The sequence below is a fragment of the Pieris napi genome, chromosome 18 (genome assembly GCF_905475465.1).
Source record: "Pieris napi chromosome 18, ilPieNapi1.2, whole genome shotgun sequence".
NCBI lineage: Eukaryota > Metazoa > Arthropoda > Insecta > Lepidoptera > Pieridae > Pieris > Pieris napi.
In genome coordinates, this window is record NC_062251.1 from 4396164 (window position 1) to 4409801 (window position 13638).

The window sequence follows — 13638 nt, forward strand, 5'->3', positions numbered from 1 at the left end:
AGAGAGAAGATTCGTAGCCAACTCAGGAATATAGAGAACATTCTGTACCTTGATAGTTTCCAACTTACCTTGTGTATTGACAACATTAATATTTACCTTTCCACAGGCCTTCACAACTAGCTTCTTGTCATTAGCTACTCTTATTGTGGAAATTGGAGGTGTAATTTCATCGTAAATCAAGTTACGATTCATTGTCATATGCATTGATGCTCCAGAATCAATATACCAATTATTGTCGTTGTTTATTGTTGCAGATAACACAGCAACATACCCAGAATCTGTGTTCTCCTTAGACTTCTGTTCCTTTTTCTTACTTCGGCAATATTTGCTTATATGCCCATATTGATTGCACACATAGCACCTTGGGCCTTTACTTGTTTTGTTTTTATCTTGAGCTTGTTTGACAAACTGATTTCCCTTACTTTTGACATACAATGCACTAGACTCAGAGCTTCTTACTTCTTGCAGAAGCTTAGTCTTCACAGAATCAGCTGTAATTGTCACACCAGAGCTTTCAAGTGCCATGATCATTGGTTGATACATTTCTGGTAAACCGGCAAGTAATAAAGTCCCAAGCCATTCATCATCGACTTCAAAACCAATGTTTCTTAACTTGTGAGCAGTGGTCATGATCTTGTTAACATAATCTTCAATGTTCAGACAATTTTCAAGTGTTGTATTGATCAGATCTCTCAACAGACCAACTCGGCGTGTCAAACCTTTGTCATCGAAAGCTTTGGCTAAATTATTCCAAACTTCTTTAGCTGTTTTGGCTTCTTGTATATGTACATAGTTGATGGGATGTACTAATAAGATAATTTTCGACTTCGCTTTTGTGTTAAGTTTGGGATCAATTGTTTCATTGTCTTTCGCAGTGACACAACTCCATAATTCCTCATGTTCGAGGTAGGTTTGCACTGCAAATCTCCACGTAGGATAGTTTTCTCTTCCCGTCAGCTTTTCAATCAGTGCCATCGTATTATTTGAAGACATTTTTTGCTGATGAAGAATATTGAAAAAAAAACGCGTGGCGAGTTTTGAGGTTATACTGAACTCAATTTCGCACTTTTCACTTTAACTATTTTGTTTTTTAAATAAAATCAGGTGGTCTGGGCCCATAACCTGTTAAATGAAACGAGTATTTTATTTAATCACTGTGTTAATTATATTTTAATGTTAAGCAGACAATGGCGAAAAAGGAAGTAAGCTTAATTATATTACACAGAGCAAATCATAGATACCAGATATATCATAGACAATAAGTAATGTATTCTATAATAATTGCTGAAGGCACCAAATTTACATTCCATAGACTAACAGTATCGAATAAATTGTAGTACTAATCAACGACAATTCTTTTGAAACCTATAACTTGGTAAATATACACTATACAAAAAAAATATTTTGCGTACACATTCATACCTACTAGAAGTACAAATGGGCTGAATGTGGTCGATTTGCAGAACCTCACTTTTTTTTCCCTGTCCGCTTCACGTGAAATGTCCCTATAATTATTTCGTGGTGAGGAATAAAACTGAGAGTACTATCCAGCGTCACATCAAGGTCTCGTATACGATCAACCTCCTCAAGAGCAACTCCATTAATTAAGTAAGAAGATTGGAATAAGTTTTTATTCCTAGTAAATTTTATATGAAAGCATTTACCAGCATTTAAAATCATGAGGTTTTTTTTACACCAAGTGTGTATGGCAAGTAAATCCTTTTGCAATAGAGCAATATCATTCGTTGAAGTTATTGTCTTAAACAATTTCATGTCATCGGCAAACAATGACGAATGATGAACATTCACTATAATGAACATGATCTACTATATCATTTATAAATAAAATTCGTAGTCTTTGGTAAACAACATTTAATCATAATACCAAAGACTTGGTTTATATATATCATCCTGTGCACTTCCGCTTTTATTTCTGGTTTCAGACACATTTTTTAACTCCTTGCGGAATGCACCCGATTAGATTTTGTATTTTTTTCGTGACAAAATCCCGGTTCGCCCTTATAAAACCATCATTTTTGCAATATTCGATGAGTTCGTCGTATGCTTTTTGTTTTTAATTACGGTTTGTATAAGCCGACTTATTTTTAACTTGCCATAAACATGGATGTTCCCGATATATCCTTATAAAACCTGTCACTGCTTCCACGCTCTAAACTGCCATTTTGAAATAATTGTCATCCACACGAGGCACCCGCATAAAACTGTACAAACGTTCGTACACACCAATGCGCCGCATCGAAGTGTCAAACCACCACTTTTTTTTTTTAAATAATTTATTTCATAACCATGGATACAGAGTCCTTCTTTCGGAATCATAGAATTACATAAGGTCCTTAAGAGTATGTAATGGTAACGTGCAAATGTTATATTTATACCATAAATAATAAATATAATATTAGCATAAACATTCTTAAAGTGTGTAATAAAAGTGCGTTGCAGACATGGCAAATGACAGGTATGTATAAAAAGTTATATTTTACTCGTGAGTTGTTTTTTTCTGTGTTAATATCTAGTTGATAACCTTAACTTTTGTACTAAATAAATATTCTAGCAAAATAATATAAATAAATTACGTATAACTTGTTACAAATACTAGCGTACTATATATAGGACAGTAGGATAATATACATGATTTTAGTACAATAATACAACTTTTACTTTACAGACCGTTAGCTGCGCATGAAATTTTAGATGCTTTAGAAAATGTTTCTGATAATGAAGAAGATTATAGAGAACGACTGATATGTATTCTACCTCCTCCTGTTGATCCTGACTGTCTCACTGACGAAGATTCGGGTGAAGAAGATAATGTAACTTTGAATAATTTGCCACGAAACATTCTGCTTCAACCGGCTGAAGTAATGATTCAAGGGCAGATTATGGTGAGTGATACAGAAGAAGAACCTTCTGATTCTACAGGTCGAACTAAACGTAGGCGTACCTACGCATGGAGAAAACGGGACTTGGCAAAAAATCCCGTGAATTGGCCAGATGTTCAAGGCGCTTGCCAAGATAAGCGCCCAATTGAGTGGTTTGAAAACTTCTTAGATGAAGATGTTATTTCGTTGTTGGTGTCAGAGAGCAATAAATATGCTGTCAAAAAGAATTTGCCTGGAGACATAACCACTGAAGATATGAAATGTTTCATCGGCATATTGTTGGTTAGTGGTTATTCATGGCTCCCCCGTAGAAGAATGTATTGGGAAAACTCCCCTGATACAAAGAATGAATTGATCAGCTCGGCTATGACTAGGGATAGATTTGACTTTATTTTTCGCCACCTTCATGTCAATGACAATCTGGATTTGCAAGACAAATACACAAAAGTACGCCCCCTAGTTACACTTCTAAATAAAAAGTTCTTAGAGTTTTCTCCTCTTGAAGAGCATTACAGTGTAGATGAGGCCATGATCCCCTACTATGGTAGACATGGCTGCAAACAGCACATAAAAGGTAAACCTATTAGGTACGGGTTCAAAGCTTGGGTTGGTGCTACACGGTTAGGGTATGTTTTATGGATGGAACCATACCAAGGTGCTACAACTATGTGCAATCCAATATATAAAGAATTGGGGCTGGGTGCAAGCGTTGTTCTCACTTTTTGCGATGTGCTGATTTCACGTGGCTTCGACCTTCCTTACCACGTAGTTTTTGATATATTTTTTACTGGGACGCCCTTGCTGGAAGAGATAACAAAGAAAGGCCTTCGTTGCACTGGGACAGTTCGAGAAAACAGGACATCTAGTTGTCCTCTGATTACATCGAAGTTACTGAAAAAAAAGGAACGTGGTGCTGTCGATTACAGAACGACACATGACAACACGTTCATTATTGCTAAATGGCATGACAATAATATATTCAGTATTGCTTCTAATGCTGTAGGAATAAATCCTAAACAATCTGCCAAACGCTTCTCACAAAGTGAAAAGAGAAACATTGTCATAGAAGAACCACATATGGTGTCCATCTATAACAAATATATGGGAGGAGTGGATCGGTCTGATGAAAATATTTCACATTACCGAATTGGTATACGAGGTAAGAAATGGTACATGCCGTTGCTCACACACATGGTCGATCTTGCCGAACATAATGCATGGCAGTTATATAAAATACATCATGGAAAACTGGATCATCTTGGCTTTCGCAGAAGGGTAGCAATTGCTTTGATTGAATCAAACAGAAAAAATGCCAAAAGAGGGCCTAGCCGACCCTCCCATCATAAACATGCTGATAGTCGTAAAGACCAAATGAATCATCTGGTTATTCCTCAATCGAAGCAAACACACTGTCGTCAATGTCACAAAAAATGTTTGACACGTTGCAAGAAATGTGATGTTGGAGTGTGTGTCAAGTGTTTTGAAACATTATCATTCATAAATAGTGTTAATCTAGTAAATTACATATAACAATGGGTAATATAATCAATAGTTATCTAATAAACTAAATAATTAACGTTAATACAAATTGTAATTATATCCAAATTAAGTATAATACACTTCTGGACACATCTATTGGCCCACCTTGCATTTTCAGTTTCTTTTGGTCGTACCTAAAAATGTATATTAGGTCGAGTAAAAAGTTTTTATGCAGTTTTGAACCTGATACATTTTACCATCTTTTTCTATCGTATTGTTTTAAATTTGAATTTAGAATACCACACCACATGGAGATACGCTTAACAAGTCGGGTATGCGCCTTGATAAAGTCAGTTGATTTTTGAATAAAAAACGTGTTTTATCAAATAAAGGTTTAATTTAATAACGTGTGTTGCCTCCATGGGCATCTACGACAGCTCTCATACGATTAGGCATAGAGTTTATCAACCGCTCTATGAAATTTTGAGGGATCATCTCCCATTCCTCTTCTATGGCAGTTTTCAATTCCTGCATCGTCTGGGCAACTGGCTGACGAGCCCTAACACGTCTTTTTAGCTCGTCCCAAATGTTGGCAGCCGTGGTCCTGTAACAACCTCAAGTTGAGTTTTGCCGCTCGCGGATATACCGCCCCAGACAGTCAATGAGCCACCGCCATAAGCAACCCTCTCTTCAAAGCAGCATTGTGCAAAACGCTCTCCCTTACGTCGGTAGACCTTCTTCCTACCATCATTGCCATGTAACGCAATTTTCGACTCATCAGAAAAGAGTACACCGTTCCAATGCTGCTGAGTCCAATTAAGTGTGAGCGCGCGAAATGAAGGCGCGCTATTCGGTGGGCTCGCGTTAGTTTTGGGCCATTAGCTGGCTTGTGTGGTACCATATCGCGTTCTTTTAATCTTCTCCGAACAGTTCGAGCGCTCACATTTACTCCATGGAAGTCGCAAAGTTGGTTTTGTATCTCAATGGAGGTAAGGTGACGATTTCTCAAGCTGGTCGTCACGATGAATCGATCCTGCCTTTCAATTGTGACCCGAAATCGTGGCCTTCCTTGGCGACGAACAAAGCCGCCAGTCTCTAGGTATCTCCGATAAACATTTCGGAACGCAGATAGACTTAAATTAAGTTGATCACTCACATTTCTTTGGCGGCTCTCTTAAGTTGGCGGGGGGAAATTAATTTTGTGCACTTTTTTTTGGCTCTATCAACTGTTCGTTAACTGTTCTTCATTGTGCTATAAAAAAAAATTTTGTTCGTTTTTTTTTTTTTTTTAATTATAAAAACTCTCTATTATATGACCCTCAATTTGGAACGAACTATAGATATTTTGATTTTTTTTTTCTAATAGTTTAGAACTATTCAATAACTGTTAGTTCAAAATAAACAACTGTTCGGCTTTCATTATCCTGTAATTTAATAATAATTAACTTTTTTTTATAAATCTTAATTAAATGTTATTGCGCATGCGCAGTATCAATGCGCATAGTTCTCATAAATTATGCGCGGCCTATTTGAATTCGATTCAAAGAGACAACACAACAATAACAGCAGCAACAACAAAATCATCATCACCCGGTTTTTACTTTCATTTATATTTTGTTATTTTATACAAACAAAATGAACTCTTTCTTAACATCTAAAGTCGTATTTCTTGTACTTATTCATTCTTTTAACATTCCTGATTAAATAAATTAATTCCTGATGAAATATATTGATTGAGAAAAATAGAAAAGGATTAGTCCCATGCAAACTATCGGTCTTACTAATAAAAAATCACTATACATGCGTTATGACAAGGTGATAGTAATTCAGTGAATAGAGCTTGTACAGGGCATAAACACCTCTTTGACCAATAATCGATGTGTATTGGTAGAATAACAAAACGACCCTTATTTATTGTTACCCTGGCAACCCGCCGTGTTTGATTGACGTTTGATTTAATAATTTTGATACGACTCATAATTCTAATGTAAGTTGTATTTATTTTATCAACCAAAGCAATTATATACACATTTACTCAATATACTAATAACATTTTATTATTTGCAGCTAATAGAAACTCCAAAACCTCAGACAAAGAGGACTAGAATTTTACATAAAAAGCCGCGTTCTGCAGTACAAAAGTTAGAAGAGGTTAGTATCAATGTGATAGAGAAAGGACTATTTCATTCAAAATCCCTCAACGATCATACTTAAATTTTTTAGGCATCTCAAATAGTGGAAAGTGCCAAACTCCGCAACACGGTAGTGTTACAGTGTTTCCAGGAAGAGCACGAAACAAAACAAAGGCAGATGGCTGAAACACATGAGCTCAAACAGAAGCGACTCGCCGAAGCTCACGAAAGGGCTAGACAGAAGCATCTTCTAAGGCTCAAATTGTTACAGCAGCAATTAAATAAATAATTATATACTTATAAAAAAAATAAAACCCCCGTTTTAAATGAAATATAACTTTTTATTTATTTCAAGTCCTTAACTATACACACCTGTGTAAATAAAACAGCCTTAAAAATATGTTTCAATAAAAGCAGCTCTAGCGGCTTGTCTAGCCAGATTGCTTGGGGGCGTCTAGGTTGGCCTTGGTTCTTCTGGAGCATTCTCAGTGTCATCAAACGTAACATCCAGGTCTTCTTTGATATCAATAGCAATATTGTGGGGGATTGCCAGTGCTACTATATATAATTTGGCATTTTCTAATGACACCGAGAAGCCATGAAGAAGACACCTAAATCGAAAACCCTCCACCTCTAGTACTCTTTTCGACATCAGCTCGCACTCTGTCACAGATCTTCATAACATACTTCTTTGAAAAGCGGTATTTTGTTTTGAAATCGCCATGCGAAAGTAATAACGGATTGCACCGAGTTTGGTTTGTTCTTTGACTTTCCTTGGAGGCGGCAAATCTTCAATCGTATGTATTAGCTGCATATCAATATTATCTAAATCTTCTATTTGATCTATAAAATCTATTTTCAACAAACACAAATATCTACTAACTTAAATCTTTCCTTGAACTAAACAGTCAAAAAATGCTGTCAAACGCGAAATCAGATGAAATTACGCAATTTTTGTCTTATACACCCGTTAAACTAGGCCTCTGCGTTGTATAAGCATTGTACAAGTCTTCATACAAACCAGACACTTGTTATAACAGCAGTATACATCAACCTTGTCAATTCAGACATTATTAGTAACATTTTTCTTATAACAGGCTTATACGATGTGCATAAATCTTTATTAGTAAGACCGTATATATTTATATATTGATACAATATATTCTAGAACCAACTTCTTTTTCATTCTCAGTCAATATTTTTAATTATTCATTTAAAATAGATGATAATATAATTTCATTTTCGAATACGAAAACTTTAACAAATTTTTTCTGTACTACTTACGTTATAAGTTGACTTAGATTTTTACTTCAAAATTAATATAAAAGAATTTTAATTTAAAATTAATATCAAAATCTAATAAATAAACTTTGCAAATAGAAAGTACATTATGTATATTAAGTAAAACAATAAAGTTTAATGATACGATACTTTTAATAGTTAAAAAAAATATTTTTATCGATAATAACATTTTCTTCAGCATACTATTTATTAAAAAAAAATATCGTCGTTTTTATATCAGTCTCATCAACACATGTTAACAAGATTTTAATTATAACGTAAACGACGCGTAACATTAAGTTATAAATTCCGTATTATACACCAGTCATTATAGACATTCGAAATCGAAAATTTGATAATAATTCCAAAAGTTTTCAAACTTCGGTCAAGTGAATGGTACATTGGGACGACAATAAATCTCATTTTGCAACCTTGTCCGCAGTCCGGAACATTGTTAAAATTGCATTAATAAATTAATTTTTGCTGTATGGTCGTGAAAAAAATTCCAAAAGTTCTGCAAACTTGGGGAAGTTTTCGATATAATATTTCATATCACGTATAAAATTTGCAACCAACCTAAGTGTACGGAACATTTTTTGTTATTTATTTTATTTTCGATATATCTGTCAAATTTGCAGAACTTTTGGAACGTTTTCCTTCAGTTTAATAAAGAAAAACATTAATTTTTAATAACAAAAAATGTTCCGTACACTTAAATTGGTTGCAAATTTGACACGTGATGTAAAATAATATATTTAACACCACTCCAACTTTGCAGAACTTTTGGAATTTTGGTCTCAAGAACTGAGCAAATTATCATTTATTGCATTTTTAACAATGTTCCGGACCGCAGAGCAGGTTGCAAAATTTTATAGTTTGTTTTAATACCACTCCCGACCTTACATCAAAATATGAAAACTTTTGGAATTATAATGAATTAATTGTCTTGACTGACTGGACTATTAGCGATTCATCTCGAATGACAGTTTTCATATTATACGTCTATTTTATAAAATAACATATGGATATTTCTTATTTTGTGAATAAACAAATCAGAAAAAATACACAATTAATGAATAATCTATTAGACTTTTTTATCAGATAAAAGAAATAACAAGAAAAGTTCTTTATTATCAATACATCTTTTATTGTTGTTAAAAATAATCACATCGTAAGCCCTTATTATAAATTATTCATCATTATGTGAAAAATATAGCAAAAATCAGCTGGTTTTGAATAGAGTTTAAAATGCTGTACACCGATGCACTTAAACTAGCCAAAGAACAATCATTAAATAACGATAGATATATTAGTAAACTAAACACTTAAGATTTTAACTTTATAATAAATAACTATGACAGATAACATTACTGAATTAATCAAATAATTAAATTTTTATGAACTTTTCTCTTCATTTTTTGACCTAAGCATATATTTGAGTATAAAATAATATTTTTAATAATCATGCAGAAAAATAATCTAAGAAATTAAATTTTTAATATATTTTTGGTAATATATATTAATAAAATTTCTTGAAAATTTAAGAACTCTGCTTTAACAATACTACCATTACAAATATAAAAAAAAATTTAAAATAAAATTTAACATTAAATAGTATGTTTTTGGTAACATAATAAAAATCATTTTGACATCGTAATAACAAAACATAAAATTGCAATAAAATTACTTATTCGTCTACTGAATTTTCTCGTAAATAAAGTACTCCATGTGGCACAATTTCAGAATGATCACCTATTATTTGTGATGCTGGTAACATATCGTTATAGAATCGCCAAATTTGACAATCTTCGACAATATGCAATATAATGATTCACATTATGACCAATAGCTCCACACAAACTGAAATAGAAATTAATATCAATATAAAATTTTTTGTATCTTACAAAAAATATAATAAAATTATACTTACCGATACCGTATGACTTTAGTTTGACTTTCTTTGATATTTAAAATAATGGGAAAATTTCTTAGTTTACATGATAAGCCTTTAATATCGTTACGCAACCGTATATCTAGCTCAATATAAATATACTTGTTGAGCTTTTGTTCACAAGTTTGTATACTTTTACAAACCGGACAAAGCTTTTTAAAAGAACCGCGAAAAATCAACGCAGACTGCAAATCCTGAATTCCATTTTTCAGTAGAACATGATAATCTACACCTATTGCCGGTTTACTCAATCGAAAATTACACTGTTGTGATTCACATAGAAAATTTTCGAATAAACTAGGCTCGTCTCGAACAAATTATTCCATAATCTAGTCACATTGTCATTACAGTCAATTACACGTGATATGACAAGAGCTTTACTTTTTTCTTCGTCCGATGTCCACTGCATTTTTTGCCTTGGTTCTATTTCCTGATAAAATTTATGCAAAATAGAAAATCGTTTATTGTATATTTTCGGGTTCTTCTTAACGCCATTTTTCATTAAATTTAAAGCAAGTTTAAAACTCGAATTTTCAGATCCATTTGCATATTCGCTGAAGCTTTCATTATCCAGTACTCCATTAAAAAGTAATTGAATTATAGAATCGAATGGACATGTGTTTTGAATTAAAAAATGCATATTTTTATAAACAATTGGCCCACTTTTATTTCCATTTATTAATAGGTAAGTTTCTTTACGAATTCCTTTTTTTTAAATAGCTGAAGCATTTTCTTTGTTATTTTCAGACTTAATCATATTATTTACCAATTTTAATTCAAGACAGTCTTGGAAATATTTACCTTCTTTTGTGATTTTTCGACTAATTTTCTCAAGAGCGACATCTAATGTATTATCTTCATAAATTTTATCACTTAATGGAGTATTAGCTGTTGCATCATAATCGTGGTCATTATTTATAGATTTCATCAGAATGTCGTTATCACTAATGTCCATACTTGAAATATTTTTTTTCTCACTAGCCATATCATCTTTAAAATTTTCGTCTAAATCACCTTGATCAGGAAAATTTACATCGTTTTTATAATTCATCCAGCATGTTTCGGGTCATTTCCTAATCCTCGCCAATTTTCGTTCTGTAAAATGTCCTGAAACGTATCATTATTGTTTAATTTCTCTTCAGACTTTTTATCATGGCAATTTAAATTTTCAACTGATATTGATGATTTATTAAGATTGTCATCACGAATTTTGTAATTTTATTTTGAAGTAAAACGACCCCGCCCAAAAGATTTTTAAGATGAGCCTTTACGAAAATACGTGCTGGTAAAGTGATTTGTTTATTCAACATAATCTTCAAGTCCTTGAAATCCTCTTCGATATATGAAGACGTTGGGCGTAACTTTTTATTTGGGACACAAACTTTGGTCCATAAAGGGAATTCTTTGGCTATATGTATCAATGGTTCTTTAAATAATGGAACATAAAAACAATTTAATATGGTACCAATATTTTGAATATTGTCTGAATGAATGTTGTTAGCTCCTTGGGCACATATCGTATGACGCCCGTCGCTTCAGTCAGGTGAGATGGAACAAAAGCTTTAAGTTTGTGTCTTCCTGTCTACTGTCCAGTTTTAGGAAATTATTGGCCGGAGCTGGTTTTTTAAAAGTGATGCCTATTTTGTGAGCATTCACTCGGTGTACTCCCACTATTCCTTTAACATTGTCCGTGAATAATTTAGTTAACGTGATGGGATTTTTGTTCCCTAACTTTTCATTTTCGTGTGATTCTACATAAACCACACAATCCGTGCTATGGTTGTCTGGAAATTGTCTTTTATAGTTTGGTTTGGTAAACACTTTATAGTTTTCATTAGTCACCTCTAATTTTGTTTTCTTGGCGTCTTTGTCACCGGGGGCCCGGCGCTGTTTTCACTCATTATTATCTACTATTTACAAAATGTTACAAATTTTCTATTTACAGAAAAAAAGAACATAATTGTTCTTTTTGATCCCCTACTAAAATTGCTTGTTCTATGTTTAGTTGAGCAAAAATCAATATAAAATGTATTTTATACACTCACACAATTTAGCGACCTTCCAAAATGTCGCTAAATTTTCACCATTGAAATAGGGCTATGTTATTTTTTTTTGATAGCTGGACAAGTTGCGTTTTGAAACACTACATAAAATGGACTAAACATTATTTGAAACTTAGAGATCTTATCCACTCTTCTACACAAAATAACTCTGATGCCGCCCTATCCTCTCTAACCTTTCACGTTAATGGAATTAAAAGGTGTATTAAATTACGTGAAAGACAGTGCTCCTGGGGATGATGGGATCCCATATTCCTTTTTGTCTCACCTTGGCGAAAATGGATTATTGATTAAATTTAATTCATTTTAATGGATATTTTTAAATTTAATAAATAAAGTTCTATTGACAAATGACATACCGCCATCTTGGCGAAGTCAAATAGTGCTGACATTTTTAAAACCGTCTAAGGTACGATCAGATATTAAATCATATCGTCCGATTGTCTTGTCATCGGTGATAACAAAAGTTGTTGAACATTTAATTAAAAATCGTCTTGAATGGTATATAGAAAATAACAAATATCTGTCCCCAACTGTTTGGATTTCGAAAAGGTAAAAGTATGTGTGACAATTTAGGCATATTAGTTACGGACATTCGTAATGCTTTCTCAGATGAAAAGTCAGTAGTCACTGCTTTCTTGGTTATTATTTCTGCTTATGACATCGTTTTGTTACATATTCTAAAAAGTAATTTTATTGTAAATCTTCTTTCGGTGAGGAAAATTATTTTAGATGTTGGCTGCCCTGACATGTCTAGTAGGCTGGTATGGAGGGGCTTGCCATAAGGGTCTGTTTTGAGTCCTTTATTGTACAATATTTATTCACATGACCTAGATCATTCAATCGGACATTCATTTAGTTTATTACAATATGCCGATGACTTAGTTATTTTTGCCTCTGAGATGTCTGTAAGTATTGCTGAAAAACATGTTTCCTCCTCTTTATCTTTGCTAAAATCCTGGATGGATGCGAATGGCCTAGATCTTTCTGCCTCAAAAAGTACCGTTGTACTCTTCACTAAATCCCAAACTCCTCCCCCACCTACTATAACATTTGATCATTGATCATGATATATTACCCGTTAATAATCAAGTAAATTTCTTAGGAGCTATCCTTGATTCTAAACTAACAGGTCAACCACACTGCGAATTTGTAGTTGGTAAATGTGAGCGACACTTGAACATGCTGAGATGTCTCAGTGGAGTTTGGTGGGGTGCTCACCCGGCCACATTGAGGTTGGTGTATAATGCTGTCATTAGAAGTATACTGGATTTTGGGACCTTTTTTAGATCCAGGTAATGTAGCTGGCTTTAGAAAACTAGACCTCATACAGTCTAGGACTTTGAGGATTGTTTCTCGTGCTATGAAATTGAGGCCGGTTAATGCTCTGCAAATATAATTTTGTTAACAGACAGCATATAAGTACATATCAGGTATTAGTGTGCCTTGACCCAAACCAAACATGTTTGGCATTAGAACGCCGACCAAAAATAAGCCATCGCCGTCTTCAAGCGCGACTAGGAGAAATTAAAACTGCGGTAACGGCCGCAGTCAAAAGGCTGTACGAGTTAGTACGGGATGGAGAACTTCAGGACAAAGATAAGAGAGATGATCAGCCGAGCAAAGTCACGAACCAAGCGGAAGCCAAAAAACCAGAAAGGAGGGAAACAGCGAAGGAAGGTGAACTGGACAAAAGAATAGAAAAACTTGAGTAGCAGCAGTAGCAACGACTGCGCCGAAGGATCAAGTGGCAGAACCGCAAGCAACGACCAAAGGGAAACTGGACAGTATTCCTTGATTGTCGAGCCGGGGAAGAAACCGAAGCGGCCGAGGAT

The 13638-nt window shown here is 33.9% G+C and overlaps 1 protein-coding gene across 1 annotated transcript; it reads left to right on the forward strand.

Moving 5' to 3' along the window:
• The first annotated feature begins 2339 nt into the window (after positions 1–2339).
• LOC125058866 (piggyBac transposable element-derived protein 3-like) lies at positions 2340–6800 on the forward strand. Its single transcript, XM_047663008.1, has 3 exons — positions 2340–2476; positions 2687–3347; positions 6603–6800. The coding sequence occupies exons 1-3, from the start codon at positions 2463–2465 to the stop codon at positions 6798–6800; spliced, it is 873 nt and encodes a 290-aa protein (XP_047518964.1). The 5' UTR covers positions 2340–2462.
• Positions 6801–13638: the final 6838 nt, after the last annotated feature.

What these genes read in the sequence shown, in the direction of transcription:
- LOC125058866 (XM_047663008.1), top strand. An exon ending in TGCAAGACAAATACACAAAA is followed by an intron (nt 3,348 to 6,602) that starts GTACGCCCCCTA and finishes TAAATTTTTTAG; the next exon opens with GCATCTCAAATAGTGGAAAG.